The 21750-nt window shown below is 39.0% G+C and overlaps 2 protein-coding genes across 16 annotated transcripts in view; both read left to right on the top strand.

Moving 5' to 3' along the window:
* Positions 1-8845, top strand: part of MS4A13 (membrane spanning 4-domains A13) — a 58318-nt gene extending 49473 nt beyond the window's left edge. For 5 of the 14 annotated variants that reach the window (XR_002071374.2, XR_002071375.2, XR_002071377.2 and 2 more), the window contains 3 exons: positions 3323-3442; positions 6020-6137; positions 8657-8845. Coding sequence is in view for 4 of the 14 variants with exons in the window: in XM_019414534.2 (XP_019270079.1) it covers positions 3323-3442; positions 6081-6137; positions 8657-8740 (261 nt within the window). In the remaining 10 variants the exon portion in view is untranslated. Of the gene's footprint in view, positions 1-3322; positions 3443-6019; positions 6138-7396; positions 7479-8656 lie in introns of all 14 variants that reach the window. The other 9 variants (XR_002071381.2, XM_019414534.2, XM_019414536.2 and 6 more) reach the window with 5 other exon arrangements.
* A 12552-nt stretch (positions 8846-21397) lies between these two features.
* Positions 21398-21750, top strand: part of LOC109246515 (B-lymphocyte antigen CD20-like) — a 36295-nt gene continuing 35942 nt past the window's right edge. For both annotated transcript variants that reach the window (XM_019414540.2, XM_053899665.1), the window contains exon 1: positions 21398-21744. The gene's annotated coding sequence lies outside the window, so the exon portion shown is untranslated. The remainder of the gene's footprint in view (positions 21745-21750) is intronic.

The raw sequence follows: 21750 nt of genomic DNA, 5'->3' as shown, positions 1-21750 counted from the left end.
TCTCTAAGTAATTGATAGAACAGGTGAACAAAAACCAGGAGTAGAAAATTGAAACATTTGACTTAGTTAATCTTTGTAAAACACTACACAGAGAAAGACTCTAGAATACATACTCTTTTAAACTGCACATAGAATGTTCACCAAGATACAGCATACATTGAAACAAAATAATAACAAATTTCACAAGATTGCATGAAATATTATAGAATAGGTTTATTATTCTTACTATAGGCAACCTACTGATGGAACAGAAATAACTTGAAATAGAATTAAATTAAAATGAAAGCAAATTAAATTAAAAACTAATCATTGTATATCCAAGAAATAATCCAAATATTTGGAAATTACACAATACAGTTAAGAAATAACACATGAATAAAAAAAACCACAAAAAAAACTAGAAAATATTTTGAGCTGAATGACAGAAACACTACATATCAATATTTTTGAGATAAAACAATGCTTGAAGGAAATTTACAGCTTTTAAAAGTGTATAGTAGAAGAAATGAAGTGTTTAAAGTCCAATTATCTAAATTTCCAACTTAAAAACTAGAAAAGAAAGAGAATATTTAATACAAAGTAAGTGGAGGGCATGAAGCAATAAAGATAAGAGCAGGTGCCAATAAAATAGAAAATAGATAAACAAGAAACTAGCAAAGCTGAAAATTTGTTCTTTGAAAAGATTAATAAAATTGATAAACCTCTGGTAAGATTGGTCAAGAAACAATAAGATAAAACACAAATTAATATATCAAGAATTAAAGATGAAATATCAGTACAGATACTAGAGACAGTAAAGAAAGAACATGGAAATGCTATAAATGACATTATACTAATAAACTGTGAAAAACACAACTTACCAAAAGGACGAGAAGAAATAGAAAATTAAATATCCCTGTATTTGTTAAAGGAATTGCATTAATCATTAAAGATCTTTCCATGAAGAAAATTCTAGGCACACATGTTAAGTAATAAATCTATCAAAGATTTAATGAACAAATGATATCACATGGTACACAAAATATTTCAGAACAAATGATATCACATGGTACACAAAATATTTCAGAAAACAAAGGAGAAGGAACATTTTCCAACAGAATTTTTGAAATCCAACATAATCCTGACACCAAAAATTAGCAAGGACCTTAAAAGAAAAATGAATGCTGATGTCAAAACACTTAAAATATCATAAATCATATTCAGTGATATATTTTTAAAATCATAATGCAGTAGAATTTATTCCAGGAATGCAAGCTTGGTTCAATGTTTCAAAAACAATCAGTGTGATTCAATATACTAAGGTAATTAAAGAAATGAAGAAAAAGCATTTGAAATTTTTTTTTTACAAGGATCTTATCAAAATAGTAGAAGTGAATGTCCTCAACCCACTAAAGGGCACCTACAAAAAAATCTATAGCTAATATTATACTTAACGGTAAAAACCTGTTTTTCCCTTGGATCCGAATGTTGCAAGTAATTACTGTTTCACCAAATTTATTTAATATTGTACAGGAGTTCTTGTCTAGTGCAGTTAAGTCAGGAAGAAGGAATAAAAAACATCAAGTTAAAAAGTTAATGGTAATACCTGCTTTATTCATAGACATTCCTATACATTCTAAGAAGCCTACAAAAAAATATTCAACTAATTAGAATTTATCAACATTGAGGAATAAAAATTCACATTAAGAAGTCCACTGTATTTCTGTGTATTGGAGATGAAATTTGTAAAAACACCTTTACAATTGCACTCAAAAATAAAACCCTTAGAAATTATTTTCCCTAGGGGCACCTGAGTGGCTCAATCGGTTAAGCATCCAACTCTTGATTTCGGTTCATGATCTCATGGTTCATGGGTGTGAGTCCCATATCAGGCTCTGAGCCGACAGCATGGAGCTGGGATCCTCTCTCTCTGTCCCTTCCCCACACACATCCCCCCCCCAAAATAAATAAACTTAAAAAACAAGAATTTATCCCTAAGTGTCAATGAAATATTTCCAAAACCTTTGCATCGACCACTACAAAACATCACAGAGAGAAACTGAACAGTATCTAAATAAATGGGTATGTTCATGGATGGAAAAGCAAACACTTTTAAGATGTCAGTTTTCCTTCAAATGATTTTATAGATCCAATACAATCCCAGTCAAAGTCCTAAAAGGATTTTTTCTCATTGTTGGTAAGTTGATTTCAAAATCTATGTGGAAATAATCAAAAAGAAAGAAAGTGTAAAACTAATAATACTTAATTTTAAGAGTTAATGAACATTTTATTTTAATGTAATTATCTCTAAGGGGAATTTATTCCAAAAGAATAAATTAAGATCAGTGTACAACAGTGAACAGCATATAGATAAACATACGATTTGGGGCTCCTGGGTGGCTCAGGCAGTTAAGCATCCGACTTCAGCTCAGGTCATGATCTCGCAGTCCGTGAGTTCGAGCCCCGCGTCGGGCTCTGTGCTGACAGCTCAGAGCCTGGAGCCTGTTTCGGATTCTGTGTCTCCCTCTCTCTCTGCCCCTCCCCCGTTCATGCTCTGTCTCTGTCTCGAAAATAAATAAACGTTAAAAAAAAAAGATAGAATTCTACTGATGCAAATGAGAACAAGGAAATAAGTATAAGACAAGGATATCCTCCAAAAGTATCATAGGGCTTATCACTCCTCTGACCTCATCTATGGACAAAGTGTGATTATGCAGCAACATTTACATATGCATTGTCCTGAGTACATAGCCTAACAAGATGTGGCCTGAAAACAATGGCACTTTGAGGGATGTAATTAATTCCCCACTATCTTCAAGATAAAATCCTATCTATCTAGATGACACCTATCTCTCCAGCAAAATTCCCCGACTCCCCTTCTAGCACTGTTAAAAGAACCATGGCGAACTCCTGGAATATTAGCTCTCTGGTCATCTGACCCTGTGTGGCACTGAAAATTTGGCTCTATCGTTAACATTGTTTCCATCTTATTCACATTTGATAGACACTTGTACATCTTCCTCACCAGTCTTCCTGGAGAGCAGGACCACTCCTTTTCTGCCTCTTTATCTAACAACACAGAGGACAGTTTGCATGATACAGAATTGGCATTCAACAATTAGTTGTCAGAGAAGGAATAAATGTATGCACACTACATCAAAAGTTTTATTTTCGCCCAAATTGTTCAGTTATTGGGACAAATCTGCAGTTCTGACAGTCCTTTTGATGGCCTTTACTATTCTGGAAAGATCAGGATTTGTATAAATCTTCTACTTGAATGTACCTGGCAGTGATGTATATGGATAACTTCCGGTGACTGGTGACTCTCTTCTTTCTATTCCAGATGTCCTATACTATAGCAGTGAACATCGTAAGTGCCTGCGCTGCCGTGATTGGTCTGCTTATAATATCATTTGAGTTTATAATATACAGTTTGACTACACAAGCTCCTATTTGGCCCGAGGTAAATACCAGGTTTCTACGAGAATTTCGTCACAGATTTAGAGTTACATTTAAATTCTTTGGTGCGCGATCGAAGTAGTTAAGTATTAGGCAGGATATGGCAGTGACCTTTATCATTAATGTACTCTGATGTGTGCCTTCTGCTACAAATGTGGTTCAAACTACAGGTTACCTTTCTAAACCTAGGATCACCCCAAACCTCAAGTAAGCAACTGGAACGTATTCTATATATTAATAGATGTGTTTTGAGTGGTTTGGCATTATATTCAATTCTGGTATTGAATTAGTATTGTGTTCAAAACTGGTATTATATACCAATTCTGGTATACAATAGGCCCACCTAGTATTTTTATAATGGGCAGCTCAGTTCTTCCTAGGTACCTCATCTCAGAAGCCAGTTTTCCCAGACCTTAAATGATCAAGAGTATTATAGCAAGATTTGATCTTCAAAGAAGGAAATAACATCCTTATGTACTTGTGACACCCAGGGACCCAGGGATTTATGCTCGCCAGGGATGTGATCTTCAGACAGAATAAAGTCGAACACTATAAATGGATGTGATTTGGAATGTTATGTGTAATCAGTTCCGTATACACACGACTATATGGATCTTTCTGAACTTCGTGCTTCGTGTCTGTCAATCTTCCTGTCAGCAGGTCTGAGTCTGTTTTAAGTGTGTCCATGTTTGTGTTTCACTTTGTGTGTATAGCTGTGTTTCTATCCACGTGGGACTGTGGACATTTGTGCATTTAACCATATATGTTTGTTCATGTGGGGGGGGAGAAGAAGCTATGATGGCAAGGAGATAGGAATCAGTGCTAAGCAAGTTGGGTGGGAGTTAAAACCATAAGTTCTAAAACCTTGTCTGTGGATTCCTGTCTTTCTGTTCTATCCTATCTGCCCAGAGCTTGACAGAGGTCAAAAGAGATGGGCTTTTGACCAAGACCTAGGAACCAGCTTTTCTGATTTGAGCCTACCAGATGTTGCCTGTTTCTAAAGTTTTAGCCTAATACAGCAAGCTCTCTTTACTTCAAAATCCCAAACTCTTAGTTAATTAGCTAGTTCCAAAGCACATATGTTGGTTTGCATTTTGCTGAATTTTTCTTATTTCTACATAGCTTTGAAAGTGATTTTACAGCAAGTGGGATTGTAAACTTCCTCAGGGAATGATTTATGTCTCTGACTCAATTACAGAAATAAGCTAAGAAATGTTGGGGCGTCTGGGTGGCCCAATCAGTTAAGCGACTGACTCTTGATTTTGGCTCAGGTCATGATCTCATGGTTTGTAGGTTTGAGCCCTGTGTCAATGCAAAGCCTGCTTGGGATTCTCTGTCTCCCTCTCTCTCTGCCTCTACCCTACTCATGCTCTCTCTCGAAAATAAATAAACATTAACAAAAAAAGAAAAGAAATGTTAATCTACTTACTCATGGTCAGAGCTCTTTACTTGCAGAACATTCATTCTAATAAAAAATGGTCTAAATTCCAAGTTATTTCACTACACAAAATTGAGCCCTAATAGAAATCAGTTAAATGACACATCAGAGAAACATCTTCTGGCTGCAGGGAATGCTAATATTTTATGACACATACCCTGAAAGATACCTTAAAGTAAAACCTTGAATAAACATGAGCCTCCAGATATTGCTTCAGATTATATTTACCCAATAGGAATGTCTCGTTTTACTGGGTTGGAGTGCAATTATAATCTTGATTCTTTCATTTTTCCAACTTATCTCTCGAACCACCAATGCTTATATAAGCAAGAAACCCAAGGTCTTCTTCCCTGTTGACCATCTCAAATTATTCAAGAACATTGACAGCCAAAGATTCAATATGGACTCCAAACCTCTCGTTGAGTAGTAGTAGACTACCTCAGTAATCTACCAACATGCCCATAATTTCACATGTCATGGATTCAGTTGCTATCAAATGGTGTCAATATTGAAAACTGGTCTCAATAGCCCATGGTGGCCTTGTCACAAAGTGCTTTGGGCCCTTCTGGCCTGCCACTATCCAAGTGTCCTACAAGGATATGGGTCTACTGGGGTTTATAGTCAGAGGCATAATCCCAGGAGGAAACCACCTACCCATAGGACACAAAAGCCCTTCTGTTGAGCCTAGTCATAAACCCAAACCTTTTTTTTCCCTCCACTGTAAGTTCCTCTTTAGGGCCCTTTCCTAAAACAGGCTTAATTCTAAACGTCTCTCCATTAAATAAGTTCTGTAACACCGAACTTCAAGAGTGTTCCGAGTCCATCTTCTCTAGAGGTCCGCTGGCTTCAGTGAAAATTTGCTGACCTTACCCAAAACCACACACAGGAAAACGTAATCGATGATTCTCTTTATCCATTTGGCAGAAAACTGTCAGCTTATGCTCATCCTCAAGAATTATGAGTTATCACTATGATCAAGAAAATATATATAAATAACCACAGTTTGGGGGGCTGAGGATATATTGAGTGGTTATTCTCTTAGTTTTTTATCTTCTTGCAATTAATTGTACAATGCTTTGATTATTTTTAAAGTGCTAACGTATAAATATCTGTAAGGAATGTACATTTTATTTTTGGAAACAGAGAAGTGGTAAAATCCTTTCAGAATATCTGTTTTTATTCACCATCTTGGAGTTGTTTACAGCGTGCACAGTGGCCCATTGGATATACAAAGCTAAACATCTCAGATAATAAAGATGTGGTAAGTATCTCCTTTCTCCCTTGGTGAATTAGAAGATACTGGCTTCCATTATGAACCTGTTTGAAGAACTGAACTAAAGTTTTAATAAGATTTTAGTGTCGTCTCTAAGATGTGTTAAAGGTAGCTGAAAACACACTGTACTAATGTGCACTGAACAGGTTTCTACACAACTGAGGGACAATAATTGGCCCTAGACAAAGATGTTTTGTATGACATAATTTTTTTTATGTTCACACCTCGTGAGAGAACAGGATAGAAGATAGATGATTTTCTGGCTTGAGTCTGCTTAAGTCAATAGATATTTCACTAGAAACAAACAAAAAGAACTTTTTGGAGGTTATAAGCAGGTCCAGGGATATGGGAATGCTGAAGTCTTATATCTTTAATTTTCAAAGTTTGAGAAAACGTGTTGAATAGCAAAGTGTAGACTCTTTGGCATTTTCAGAAACCATGATTTTACAGTAACTGAGAAGTTGGAAAAGATGGTAAAATCCATTTTCCTACTTCCTCCACACCTACTACTTCATGTCTAAAGACAAACTTTATCTCCAACTGACCTCAACATCACAGAATCAGAGAACTTTGGTAAAAGATACATCTGCCCTTTCCTCCCCAGTTCCCCTATCAGAGGCCCAGGTTTAAGGATCACTGAATCATAAGAACAACTCAGAAGGAATGCAACGTTAATGTGGAGGAAAGAGTGGTTTATCTATGTATTCTAGACCAGATACATAGGGAGATTTAGGAAATGATCATTAAGAATCAGAATGCCTAGGGGCGCCTGGGTGGCTCAGTCGGTTAAGCGACCGATTTCGGCTCAGGTCATGATCTTGCGGTTCATGAGTTCAAGCCCCACATCAGGCTCTATGCTGGCAGCTCAGAGCCTGGAGCCTGCTTCATATTCTGTCTGTCTGTCTGTCTGTCTGTCTCTCTCTCTCTCTGTCCCTACCCTGCTCATGCTCTGCCTCTCTCAAAAATAAACACTAAAAAAAAAAAAAAAAGAATCAGAATGCCTAGAACCCCAGGGGTCTTGGAGCAGAAGTAGGAAAAAAGATTTGAGAGAAAAGGGGAAGGGAGATACTTACAGATCTTGTTTTCAAATATTTCTGGTTCTAAACCTTCATATGTACTTGGATGAAGCCATTGATACCCAGATAATATTTTCTTCCACCTCAAGCATCTGCTAAGTAAGGATAGGCATTGAAACATTCATACTAAAGTACAAATCACTGAGATCAAATCAACCATTGCTCTGATAGGAGAATGGAAATGCAAATTGCCAAATAATGTGAAAAAAATGAAGGAGCCCAAGGAAACCTTTCATCTAAGCTATGAGATGAGGTAAGAATGATATGGGTAAATCTCAGCTTTGAAAGCTATACCCAAGACTATTAGGTTTCATTCCTATCAGAAGTGTCATGTGTGGAATGTATGATTATGGAAATTGTGGAACACCAGAATATGGGAAAATGTCCTCAAATGATATGTTTCTTAGGATCTCAGAAACTAGCAATGGAGAGGGAAACTTTATAGAAAATGTATTAAAAGGCAATCAGTGTTCCAGATATCAGGCTTTCAACACCCTTGTAATTTCTATGGAACGACATCTCGTGTATTTTCAAAAGGAAATGCCTTTTGCAGTAGAAATGGAGATGTAGCCTCTGAGTATCAAGAGAAAGTGGAAAATCCAAAGGGAAAATTTTTTCTGATAATCCCATCTCTATTCCAAATAGTTTTATCAGATTAATTCAAAATAGAGGTTATTTAAGAAAAGCAATTCTGCAGATTAAGATGGCAACCCAAACAAGGCATATTTATGAAATGGTAAATAAATTAATTAGCATGGAGTATAGTCTTTGTGGAGGTGAGTGGTGGGAAATGGGATTCAAGAAAGTAGATTGGATCTAAACTATTACAGAAATGAATGTTGTGCTATAACATGCTCTCATGCTGTAAGTGTTGGCTGCCATAAATTTTAATACTGGGAGATGGAGAAAAAGAGGACACGTATATTTAGATCACACGCACCAAACACACACACACACACGTCAACTTCATAATTCCCTATGAATAAATTGAAAGAGAAAAATCATAAATTGAACCTATGAGAATGTATATAGCTCTCGACCCAATTAGAATTTAAACTGATAGGTATTCAATGCTATACTAAATAATGCAATTTAGTTTGAGTAGAAAACTATATGTTCTTACGTGATCAATATTTTTAAGGGATGTATCTATTCCTATAACATCATTTTTGGCTGTCAACCTAAGGAAACAAAAAGGAAGGAAGGGAGAAAGAAAATAAAGAGGAGGAAAAAAGGGAAAAAGGCAGCAAAGGAGGAAGAAGGAGGAAGGAAAATTTTTTAAAAGCACCAAAAGCCCATGGTTTAATTTTTAAATCTCAAGGATGAGAACTTTCCAATTAGCATTCTTTCCAAAATTCTACCCCAAATCCTGCAGTTATTTATTTGGGAGTGTATTAATGGTTCAGTTTACTAACATCCAACTTACCTCAGGTACACGGCAGAAGGGGATCCTTTTCCTACATATTAAAGAACCGTAATGACCTGAGTCAAGGAGGAAAGCATAGTGGTGAATGAAGAACTTCATTTTGTTCAAGAGGCTTCTTGGAAAATGCATTTTAATGAAGTCCATCGTAGTATTTCCTTTCCCCCATTTCATTAATAAAATTTTTAATTGATAAATATGGTTTTTCTTCTGTGAGGAGGTGAGCATAGATTTATCTCAAGTTGAATCTGGTCATAGATTCTCCCATACAATAGAAATTCTAAAAATGGGTATAATGTTTCTGGAGTGGGATTTAGATCTAATATTACATGATGATGTGCTAAATTCTGACTCAAGGAAATCATCTCATTGTGGAAAATAAAGTCAGTATAAATTATAAAAGATCCCATTACCTGTGAGTGTCTCTTAATAGATTAGCTTGAAATACAAATTCTAATATTTCCTTCTTCCTGGATGTTGCTAACATTTGCATTGCTTGCCTAGAGTCAAGTGTATTATAATTTAATATCTCCCTATATTATTGAGACTAAATGAATGAATGTCTCTTGGATTTTCATTTTTCTAGAAAGTCCAGCTCCCAAAATGTTACATCTCTTTGCCCCCAAGTTTGCTTTATGTTTTATCACACTTTGAATTTTATAAACATTTTAGGTACATTACCTTGTTAGAAATTTTATATGTCTGTAAGCCTCCTCTATTTTTAAAAAACACCATGTCCCATCCCCCAGACCCCACTCACACTTCCCTCCCTCCATGAGCAACTGTTCCATTGTATACAATATGCACATTTTTAAGTGTTTCCAGACAATGCATGGCATTGTACGGTAGGCATGTATTTGTAATTCGTGTAGATCAAACACACAACATACATACACAACGTACTTTTTTTTCTCTCAGCGGTACATTTTTAAGATCTATCCACACTGCTATCAGTACATCTATCAAATTGATTTTTAAATGCTGCCCAACACTCTGCGGCACGCATCCAGAACATTTTACACATTCACTCTCCTAGAGATAAACATCTAGGTTGCCTACAGTTCTTTGCCCCTTGAATAATTTCTTTAAGAAATGAATTCAGGAGTGGAATACCTGTGTGTTATATGTGTATGTCGTTTGCTCATGAAATGCAGGAACTTCCACCATTTAGAACCGTCTTCTGTTGCAGTGTCTTTAGGTTATGCACTCTTTCTTCAGTACAGTCTGTATACTTTTTGTTCCCTAGGAATTCACAGATTCTGGTTCAACAATAATGTCACTTCCTGTTTTCCAATGTAGCAAGGGCTTTTTTTTTTAAATTTCTTGGCATTGGAGTTGACATGAGAAACAAGTAGCATCTGTTCAGTCAACCATCAACTAGAAACTACAACTATAAGAGAGACTTGAGGGGCGCCTGGGTAGCTCAGTTGGTTGAGCACCCGACTTTGGCTCAGGTCATGATCTCATGTTTCGTGGGTTTGAGCCCCAGCTGAGCTGTCAGCACAGAGCCTGAAGCCTGCTTTGGATTCTGTGTCTCCCTCTCTCTCTCTGCCCCTCTCCAGCTCATGCTCTCTCTCTCTCTCTCAAAGATAAATAAATAAACTTAAAAAAAAAAGAGGGAGAAGACTTGAGTACATATCTAGTTTAAGAGGAAATGTAGAATAGGGAGTAAGATTTGAATATACTGCAGACAAAGAGGTAACTGATGGAATAAGGATCATGAGCCCATGAAAGGAAATGAGGTTAATAGCACAGGGACCTAGAGATATACACTTTAGGAACAGAGGAAGGATACCCGGTTCTCAGCAAGTAAACAAATAGGAAATAATTGTCATGTAAATACATATATTGGGAGACATAAGGGAAGGGCATGACAGCCTTAATTTTTCCTTTGAAATAAATGGCTAGGCAGTCATCTAAGAGTGAAAGGTAGTAGTTGGTAAAGGACTTGTTTGGGTTAAGAGTTATATGAATCAGATACAGAAATGATCAAATCATAGTCAAAGGGCAGATGAAAAACACAGATAAAGCCAATGAGATTTGAAACCATGTATTTGTTGTGCTGCTTATCCATGTGATTGTGAGGGTTTCCCTACAACACTCCATACAGAGAAGGTGAAATTACAATGTGGGAAACTTGCATTTGTGAGTTCTAATAAGAAGGTAAAATAGTTGGATCTGTGGGATCCAGCCTGAATGAAAAGGATATGATGCCAGGAAAAGGCCAACAATTTTGGAAGAAACATAGGGTTCAGGGGGCCAATGATTTGAAAACATGGCTACCAATACGTAAGATGCCTTTGTGAGAATTAGAAAAAAGCACCCAGTCCAAGAGGAGAGATTGCGCAACAGTAGGCCTTCTGGGTTGAATTAGAAGATGGGTCCCCCTTTGGACAGTACAATTAGGAATTGAGGCCCCCTTTCCCTGGATGACCAATTTCAGCACAAGGGGAGCCAACTCTGCAACTGGAGTCCAGGTGGGATTTCAACCTCAATTTTTGCGCTCATTGACATGCACCCTGCTGTACAGTCTGGTCTAGAATAACACGAAGAGTAGCTCTAGGCAGAGTCATAATATATGGAAACTAGAGAATGGTTGTTTGTGATCACAGAGCAAGATATTAGAATTAGGAAACCAGAGAGAATTAGTTCCAAGTGATGAACTATTGGAGGCACTCATTCATTCATTTATCCAACACTAGTTATTGACTACCTACTGTGCATCAGACATAATTCTTGCTTCTGGGAACACAGATGTAAACAAGAGTCAAGACCCCATCCTCTTTCCTTACTAGGGAAAGGAAGACAGCAGCACTATTTGGATCACACTCTGGTCAGCAAATCAAACATACAAAAATTTAAACAGCCACTCCTGCCCACCCTGGGGGCCTCCACAAAAGAAGAAAGAGTCACTGAGGGTGACTCATTATTCCAAAACTTCGTAACTAAAGAGACAAAATCAAGCACACATCCTGCTTTACATTTTTTTTTCCACTGAGATATCACTCACATATCATAAATTCACTTATTTAAAGTATAAACTTCAGTAGTTTTTTAATATATTCACAAAGTTGTGCAAATACTACCACCTACCTAGCATTGTACCATTTTTGTCATTCAAAAGAGGAACCCCAAACCTATTAGCAGTCATTTGAACAACTCCTGAACTACTCACCGTGCCTCTGAATAATAGTAATCTACTTTCTGTCTCTATGGGTTTGCCTCTTTGGGGTATTTCATAAGAATGTCTTTTGTGACTGACTTCTTTCACCTAGTGTAATGTTATCAAGGCTTGTCCATGTTATAGAATGAATCAGTAATTTCTTCTGTTTCACTGTCAAATAAAGCTTCATTTTATGGATATACCATAAGGAGGGAGATGAAGGCAAAAGAGCACGATTTAAGAATTAGAGAAATCAGTGATTCATTAAAAAGGAACAACATCAGAATCATAGGGGTCCCAGAGGAGGAAGAGAGAGAAATGGGGGTAGAAGGGTTATGTGAGCAAATCATAGTGGAAAACTTTCCTAACCTGGGGAAAGACACAGACCTCAAAATCCAAGAAGCACAGAGGACTCCCATTAGATTCAACAAAAACCGTCCATCAACAAGGCATATCATAGTCAAATTCACAAAATACTCAAGCAAGGAGAGAATCATGAAAGCAGCAAGGGAAAACAAGTCCCTAACCTACAAAGGAAGACAGATCAGGTTTGCAGCAGACCTATCCACAGAAACTTGACAGGCCAGCAAGGAACGGCAGGATATATTCAGTGTCCTGAATCAGAAAAATATGCAGCCAAGAATTCTTTATCCAGCAAGGCTGTCATTCAAAATAGAAGGAGAGATAAAAAGTTTCCCAGACAAACAAAAATTAAAGGAGTTTGTGACCGCTAAACCAGCCCTGCAAGAAATTCTAAGGGGGACTCTCTGAGGGGAGAAAAGATGAAAATATATACGTATAAATAAATAAATACTAAAAGCAACAAACGTTAGAAAGGACCAGAGAACAACACCAGAAACTCCAACTCTACAAGCATCATAATGGCAATAAATTCACATCTTTCAGTACTCACTCTAAACGCCAATGGACTCAATGCTCCAATCAAAAGACATAGGGTAACAGAATGGATAAGAAAACAAGACCCATCAATATGCTGTTTATAAGAGACCCACTTTAATCCTAAAGACACCTACAGATTGAAAATAAGGGGATGGAGAACCATCTATCATGCTAATGGCCAACAAAAGAAAGCCGGAGTAGCCATACTTATATCAGACAATCTAGACTTTAAAATAAAGACTGTATCAAGAGATGCAGAAGGGCATTATATCATAATCAAGGGGTCTATAGACCAAGAAGACCTAACAATTGTAAACATTTATGTGCCAAATGTGGCAGCACCCAAATATATAAATCGATTAATCACAAACATAAAGAAATTCATCCATAGTAATACCATAATAGTAGGAGACTTCAACACCCCACTCACAGCAATGGACAGATCATCTAATCAAAAAACGAACAAGGAAACAATGACTTTGAATGACACACTGAACCAGATGGACTTAACAGATATATTCAGAACATTTCATCCTAAAGCAGCAGAATATACATTCTTCTCCAGTGCACATGGAACGTTCTCCACAATAGACCACATACTGGGACACAAATCAGCCCTAAGTAAGTACAAAAAGATCGAGATCATACCATGCATATTTTCAGACCACAATGCTATGAAACTCAAAATCAACCACAAGAAATAATTTGGAAAGGTAACAAATACTTGGAGACTGAAGAACATCCTACTAAAGAATGAATGGACTAACCAGGTAGCTAAAGAAGAAATTAAAAAGTATATGGAAGTCAATGAAAATGATAGCACCACAACCCAAAACCCCTGGGACGCAGGGTTGGTGGTCATAAGAGGAAAGTATATAGCAATCCAGACCTTCCTAAAGAAGGGAGAAAGATCTCAGATACACAACCTAACCTTACACTTTAAGGAGCTGGAAAAAGAACAGCAAATAAAATCCAAAGCCAGCAGAAGACAGGAAATAATAAAGATTAGAGCAGAAATTAATGCTATCAAAACCAAAAAAACAGTAGAACAGATCAATGAAACCAGAAGCCGGTTCTTTGAAAGAATTAGCAAAACTGATAAACCACTAGCCAGTTTGATCAAGAAGAAAAAGGAAAGGACCCAAATAAGTAAAATCAAGAATGAAAGAGGAGAAATCACAACCAACACAACAGAAATAAAAACAATAATAAGAGAATATTATGAGCAATTATATGCCAATAAAATGGGCAATATGGAAGAAATGGACAAATTCCTAGAAACATATACACTACCAAAACTGAAACAGGAAGAAATAGAAAATTTGAACAGACCCACAACCAGTAAGGAAATCGAATTAGCAATCAAAAACAAGAGTCCAGGGCCAGATGGCTTTCCAGGGGAATTCTACCGAACATTTAAGGAAGAGTTAACACCTATTCTCTTGAAACTGTTCCAAAAAATAGAAATGGAAGGAAAACTTCCAAACTCTTTCTATGAAGCCAGCATTACCCTGATTCCAAAACCAGACAGAGACCCCATGAAAAAGGAGACCTATAGACCAATTTCCCTGATGAACATGGATGCAAAAATCCTCAACAAGATATTAGCCAACTGGATCCAACAATACATTAAAAAAATTATTCACCACGACCAAGTGGGATTTATACCTGGGATGCAGGGCTGGTTCAATATCCACAAAGCAATTAACATGGTTCATCACAGCAGTAAAAGAAAGGACAAGAACCATATGATCCTCTCAATAGATGCAGAGAAAGCATTTGACAAAATACAGCATCCTTTCTTGATAAAAACCCTCAAGAAAGTAGGGATAGAAGGATCATACCTGGAGATGATAAAAGCCATATATAAGCGACCCAACACTAATATCATCCTCAATGGGGAAAAACTGAGAGCTTTCCCCCTAAGGTCAGGAATCAGACAGGGATGTTCACTCTCACCACTGTTATTCAACATAGTATTGGAAGTCTAAACCTCTGCAATCAGACAACACAAAGAAATAAAAGGCATCCAAATCAGCCAGGAGGAGGTCAAACTTTTACTCTTTACAGATGACATGATACTCTATATGGAAAACCAAAGATTCCACCAAAAAACTGCTAGAACTGATTTGTGAATTCAGCAAAGTTGCAGGATATAAAATCAACACACAGAAATAGGTTGCATTCCTATACACCAACAATGAAGCGACAGAAAGAGAAATCAAGGAATCAATCCCATGTACAGTTGCACCAAAAACCATAAAATACATAGGAATAAATATAACCAAAGAGGTGAAAAATCTATACACTGAAAACTATAGAAAGCTTATGAAGGAAATTGAAGAAGACACAAAAAAATGGAAAAAGATTCCATGCTCCTGGATAGGAAGAACAAATATTGTTAAAATGTCAATACTACCCAAAGCAATCTACATATTCAATGCAATACCTATCAAAGTAACACCAGCATTCTTCACAGAGCTAGAACAAATAATCCTAAAATTTGTATGGAATCAGAAAAGACCCCAAATAGCCAAAGCAATCTTGAAAAAGAAAACCAAAGCAGGAGGCATCACAATCCCAGACTTCAAGCTATACTGCAAACCTGTAATCATCAAGACAGTATGGTACTGGCACAAGAACAGACACTCAGATCAGTGGAATAGAATAGAGAACCCAGAAATGGACCCACAAACGTATGGGCAACTAATCTTTGACAAAGCAGGAAAGAATATCCGATGGAATAAAGACAGTCTCTTCAGCAAGTGGTGCTGGGAAAACTGGACAGCGACATGCAGAAGAATGAACCTGGAACACTTTCTTAAACCATACACAAAAATAAACTCAAAGTGGATGAAAGACCTCAATGTAAGACAGGAAGCCATCAAAATCCTTGAGGAGAAAGCAGACAAAAACCTCTTTGATCTTGCCTGCAGCAATTTCTTACTCAACATGTCTCCGGAGGCAAGAGAAACAAAAGCAGATGAACTACTGGGACCTCATCAAAATAAAAAGCTTCTGCACAGCGAAGGAAACAATCAGCAAAACTAAAAGGCAACCGACAGAATGGGAGAAGATATTTGCAAACAACATATCAGATAAAGGGTTAGTATCCAAAATCTACAAAGAACTTATCAAACTCAACACCCAAAAAACAAATAATCCTGTGAAGAAATGGGCAAAAGACACGAATAGACACTTCTCCAAAGAAGACATCCAGATGGCCAACTGACACATGAAAAAACGCTCAACATCACTCATCATCAGGGAAATACAAATCAAAACCACAATGAGATACCACCTCACACCTGTCAGAATGGCTAACATTAACAACTCAAACAACAACAGATGTTGGCGAGGATGTGGAGAAAGAGGATCTCTTTTGCATTGCTGGTGGGAATGCAAACTGGTGCAGCCACTCTGGAAAGCAGTATGGAGGTGGCTCAAAAACTAAAAATAAAACTGCCCTATAACCCAGCAATTGCACTACTAGGCATTTATCCAAGGGATACAGGTGTGCTGTTTTGAAGGGACACAAGCACCCCCATGTTTATAGCAGCACTATCAACAATAGCCAAAGTATGGAAAGAGCCCAAATGTCCATCTATGGATGAATGGATAAAGATGTGGTATATCTATACAATGGAGTATTACTCGGCAATCAAAAAGAATGAAATCTTGCCATTTGCAACTACGTGGATGGAACTGGAAGGTATTATGCTAAGTGAAATTAGTCAGTCAGAGAAAGAGAAAAATCATATGACTTCACTCATATGAGGACTTTAAGAGACAAAACAGATGAACATAAGGGAAGGGAAACAAAAATAATATGAAAACAGAGAGGGGGACAAAACCAAAGAGACTCATAAATATGGAGAACAAACTGAGGGTTGCTGGAGGGGTTGTGGGAGGGGGGATGGGCTAAATGGGTAGGGGACAATAAGGGATCTACTCCTGAAATCACTGCTTCACTATATACTAACTAATTTGGATGTAAATTTTAAAAAATAAAAAATAAAGTTAAATTATAAAAATAAATAAATAAACAAACATAAAAAATTAAAAAAAAAATACCACTAGTCCTGGAAGAAACCAGTAATACTTAAATTCTTTATTTCTCCACTCCAAGCATGCTTTGACATTCAAACTCATTCACAACTAACTGAAAGTGTGTCAACCTTTGATAGGAGAGAAGGAATAGAAATAAAAACCAAAATCAGGTGAGAAAATGAGAGAAGTTCAGGGAAACTCAGGTCTGAGGTGTGTATGGGCAATTGGAACAGAAGGCGTAAACCCAGGTTCTCACCATTTACCGAACCCCATCCAGGCTTCTGGGGTGTGAGCGATTCATATGAAAATAACCTGATATAAAAGAAAACGTCTCAAAGGAAGACAGAATTGAAAAATGTTTAGCATGTCGCATCAAAAGGATTCTCCAGTCGTTTCGATTTGAAAGTAGCTTGGCCAGAGAAATCAAGTGATGGGTGATGGTGCCCTTTTTTATTTTTTTTAATAGAAATATACTTGACATACAACATTTTGTAAATTTAGATGTACAACATGTTGGCTTAATACATTTATATACTGGAATATGATTGCCATGGGAGCAATGGTTAGTGCCTCTATCCTATCACATAATCAACATTTCTTTTTCGTGGCTGGCATCACAAAGATCTGGTCTCTACGATCATCACTCCAACAGTCAAAGGCAGAAATCATGCTCCTAGCCAAAAATGGAACAAAGAAACAACATATACACAGCAACAATGAATGCCAGCTAATTTTAGCCCGTGGGTTCCAAAGTCTTGACCCTCTGCTGGAGGGTTGGCCTTGGGGATGGAGAGGAACAACCGAGAATGGAATGTAGGAAACAAGGGAGAAGAGACGCACCAAGACAACTTTGAATGTGAAATTATGTTTTGTGTTATCACTTACGGTTATGCCATCATAGCAAATGGCACTGGATAAAATACAACTTGATGTTAACTATAATGAAGTTATATTTCACATGTTTTCTGAATTCTTTCATCACGTAGTAACCAGTAAGCATAGCATCAAATTTGATTAGTTTAAATTTTATTAGTTTCACTAGAAAACTAAACATTCATGTATGTTTATACTAGGCGTTTAGTGTTTATGAAGTGTGGTCATTAGTTTCCAACCTAAAAGGGAAAAAAGGAAAAGAAAAACACCAAGAGCAAATGGGTTGTCGATTCCTGGGGGGAGGGAGCGAGGGAGGGGAGGGTCCTGAATGGTGAGAATATTCCCATTAACATCCCTTCCAAAATGTCCACTCAAAATCCTGTGGTCTGACATAAACGGTCCTCTCTGATCAGTTTTTCAGATATGCCTTGTCTGCCCAGAGAAGAGATGACTCACGAAGAGGTGTCTCTCAGAGTCCAAGAATTAATATTCTTATTCAAGAATAACCTGAGAAAAGCAGAGAATATGTCAAAATGAGTAATGTTTATTTCAACCTGATTGCGTCCTTTCTCTGAGTCCCTGCATGCTGTGTCTCTGAATCAAACTACCGAATCAGAGTAGGTCTTTAATTGGGATGAATTTGGAAAGTCATCTAGTAGAAAAATTCAATGACACTTTTTAAAATGCACTAATTATCAATTTAACACTCTACTTATCTCAGGTTCATGATACAAGAGAGTCCTTTTATTACACATTAAGGAACAGAAGAACCATCGTGGCCTCAGGCCAGAATAAAAAAGTTTAATGGTGAATGAAGGAAGAATATCACCATTTTGTTCAAGCAGCTTTCTAGAAACACATTTTAGTAAAGTTTGTCCCAATGTGTCTTTTTCCCGGTTCTGTAAATGAAAATTAAAATGAACGACTCTGGTTCTATTTTCCGTATGGGGGATGTTGAGTGCGAAGTTCTCCCAGTTTGGATCCAGTGGTCTTGAGCTACAGAATTATTTTACTCAAGAAAACCCCAGGGCCACTGTCCAAGGTGTACCTTCCCCCAACAAGGGTCCTTCCCCCAACAAGGGTCCTTCCCCAACAAGAGTCCCAAAGCAAGAAGCCCCAGGGCCACTGCCCAAGGTGTACCTTCCCCCAACAAGGGTCCTTCCCCAAACAAGAGTCCCAAAGCAAGAAGCAGACCTATTTGGAAGAGATGTGTTTAGAAGACACCACCAGATTCTGTCCAAAGGGAGAAAGAGAAAGTAAACATCTTCCAGCGATCAAAGCCCCGGGTAAGACCAGAAAGGGGGATTTCTCAGCTCCTTAATAAAGCTCTTTAAAAGAAAAACGGGAATGGGGTGCCTGGGTGGCTCAGTCAGTTAAGCATCTGACTTGAGCTCAGGTCATGATCTCACAGTTCGGGGGTTTGAGCCCCATGTCGGGGTCTGTGCTGACAGCTCAGAGCCTGGAGCCTGCCTCGGATTCTGTGTCTCCCTCTCTCTCCCTGCCCCTCCCCTATTTGTGTTCTATCTCTCTCTCTCAAAAATAAATAAACATTAAAAAAAATTTTTTTAAGAAAAATGGGAATGCAACCAAAGAAGATTCCTGTGGTCCTTGTGGCGGGTGGTGACATCACTGATTTCCCATTCCCAGATTGAGGTTTAATGGGTCAGAATACAGGTTATAAAACTGATGAGAAACCTTCAATGGATCCTTCACCCTCCAGACAAGACCTCTTCAGAAATCGACTTGCTCCAAGAGATAACCTTGATCAAGGCACAGCTGTGTAAAACATACGTACAGCTGTATTGTCAAGTGGTAAGATGAGGATAAAAAAACGTGTATATCTGAGGAACACTCATATAAATACATAGGAAACTAAATCGACATGGAAGACATTGAAGAAACGAAGACGGGTCTATAGTCGAGAGCTGGCTTTTTGAATCTCAACACTTGGAAAAACGAAATGGAGACTTTTCACAACATTACAGGAAACAATAAATTTGGAGGAAAATAAACATTTGGAAGAACAAAAACTTCTAATTGGAGTCATTCCTCCAGTACAGTATTTTTTTTTAAGTTTATTTATTTATTTTGAGAGAGAGAGAGAGAGAGGAGCTCGAGCAGGGAAGGGGCAGAGAGAGAAAGAGAGAGAGAATCCCAAGCAGAGCTATCAGTGAGCACAGAGCCCAACAGGGGGCTCAAACCCATGAACCATGAGATCATGACCTGAAAGGAAACCAAGAGTCAATGCTTAACCAACTGAGCCACCCAGGAGGCCCTGCCTTTAAGCTTTGGAACTTCTTTTACTGGGGGTGCGTGGGTAGCTCAGGTGGTTAAGTATCTGACTTTGGCTCGGGTCATGATCTCACAGTTTGTGGGTTTGAGGCCCACGTTGGGCTCTGTGCTATCAAATCAGAGCTTGGAGCCTGCTTCGGATTCTCTCTCTCTCTCTCTCTCTCTCTCTCTCTCTCTCTCCACCCCCCGCCCCTCCCCCACTTGTGCTGTGTCTCTCAAAAATAAACATTTGGGAAAAAAGTGTAAAGGCACATTGACCTCCAAATAGGAAGAGAATCTTAAGAGCAGTAATTCTCTTGCTTATAGTTTTGAAAATCAGTACAGGAAACAATGAGTTCTCTCCAAACTGGGAGGCCAAAGAAACATTTCCTTCAGGTGGGCTGTGCTGCCGATGGAAAGAGTCCAGAATCTGTTTTACTGAGTGTTCAGGATTCACAGTCCCACTGGCGGTCCCAGTTGTCGCACCCACCCATGACCAGATGGACTGGGCGGAAAAGCCCTGATGTAGCCGCATCCTCTTGAAGAGACTTTCTCCAGTCTGGAAAGAAGGTGGCAACATCAGTGTTCTCATGGCTCACACACAGTGGTTGCTATGAACACCACATCAGAATGAAAACTTAGGGCTAGCAGCCCTGTACTCTGTTTTCCAGAAATAAGCTGTAAGGGAACACAGTTCTTACAGCTCAGAGGGAGGAATTATTGCAATGAGGCTTGTCTGAATATGAACATGGGCTCTAAGGAGGGAGGGAGGGAGGAAGGAAGGATGGGAGGCAGGAAGGGAATAGGGACGAGATCTCCGAAGGAGGCTTGGTCATAACAAGATGGAGGCAGGGAGGAAGCATAATGTTGATGGGGTAATATTTTAAATTTTTTAAATGTTTATTTTTGAGAGAGACAAAGAGCGCAAGCAGGGGAGGGGCAGAGAGAAAGAGGGAGACACAGGATCTGAAGCAGGCTCCGGGCTCTGAGCTGTCAGCCCAGAGCCCCATGCAGGCCTGGAACTCCTCAACTGTGAGACCATGACCTGAGCCGAAGTCCTTAACCGACTGAGTCACCCAGGCACCCCTCCTCGTTCATTCATTCTTACTCTGCGCCAGACATAGTGTTACACCCTGGGAATAGCTGGTTGCTATTCCAGTGGCGAGGGAGAAAGGACTGTGGAAGATTCTCGGCGGCAGGGAACTTCCATGACGTCCCTTCTCCAGAGGGATGTCTCTGCAGAGTTATCAGCGGGAGGGTAGAGTCAAGCTGGGCTTCCTCCCCTGGGTGTGCACAGGTCCAAGGACACAGCATGGTACAAACACGACCAGTGAAGGGTGGCATCGCTGTCCGCCCACTACCCCAAGGTCACCCGGGGAACTGCCGGGTCTCATCACGCAGCAGGGGTCCGCGCGGGGCTCCTCGAGCAACACGCCCCGCCCCCCCCCTCCCGACGCCGCGCTCTTGACCGCAACCGCAGCGTTAGAACCGCGCGAGGTGGGGGATGAGGGGCACAACCGAGGAAGCAGCGCCCCACCCGGCGCCCCGGGCTGGGAGGCCCCGAATTGAGGGTTCCACCTGCAGGATCACGCACCTCTGGCCCTGTGCTCAAGGCATGCCATCGGTGTAGGCAGCCTTGGCCGGGTTGCCTCTCGGTCACGCTGAACCGGACGGAGGTCGCCAGGCCCTGGACTGCCTCGTCCTGGGTTCTCGTGTCGCTGGGAATGTTGTACGGGTAACACTACTTGAGCGGAGAAGATCCATGCTCCCCCTACGCCCCCATTCGGACGGCTGGGGGACTTACCACGCTCTGCCTGGGAGAATCTTCGGTCCCTGGAAGTAAGT

Source organism: Panthera pardus, unplaced genomic scaffold, assembly GCF_024362965.1.
Source record: "Panthera pardus isolate Hobbes unplaced genomic scaffold, ASM2436296v1 HiC_scaffold_12, whole genome shotgun sequence".
Classification (NCBI taxonomy): Eukaryota; Metazoa; Chordata; class Mammalia; order Carnivora; family Felidae; genus Panthera; species Panthera pardus.
Note: the sequence above shows the minus strand (reverse complement) of the source record. Positions and strands in the feature narration are given on the sequence as shown.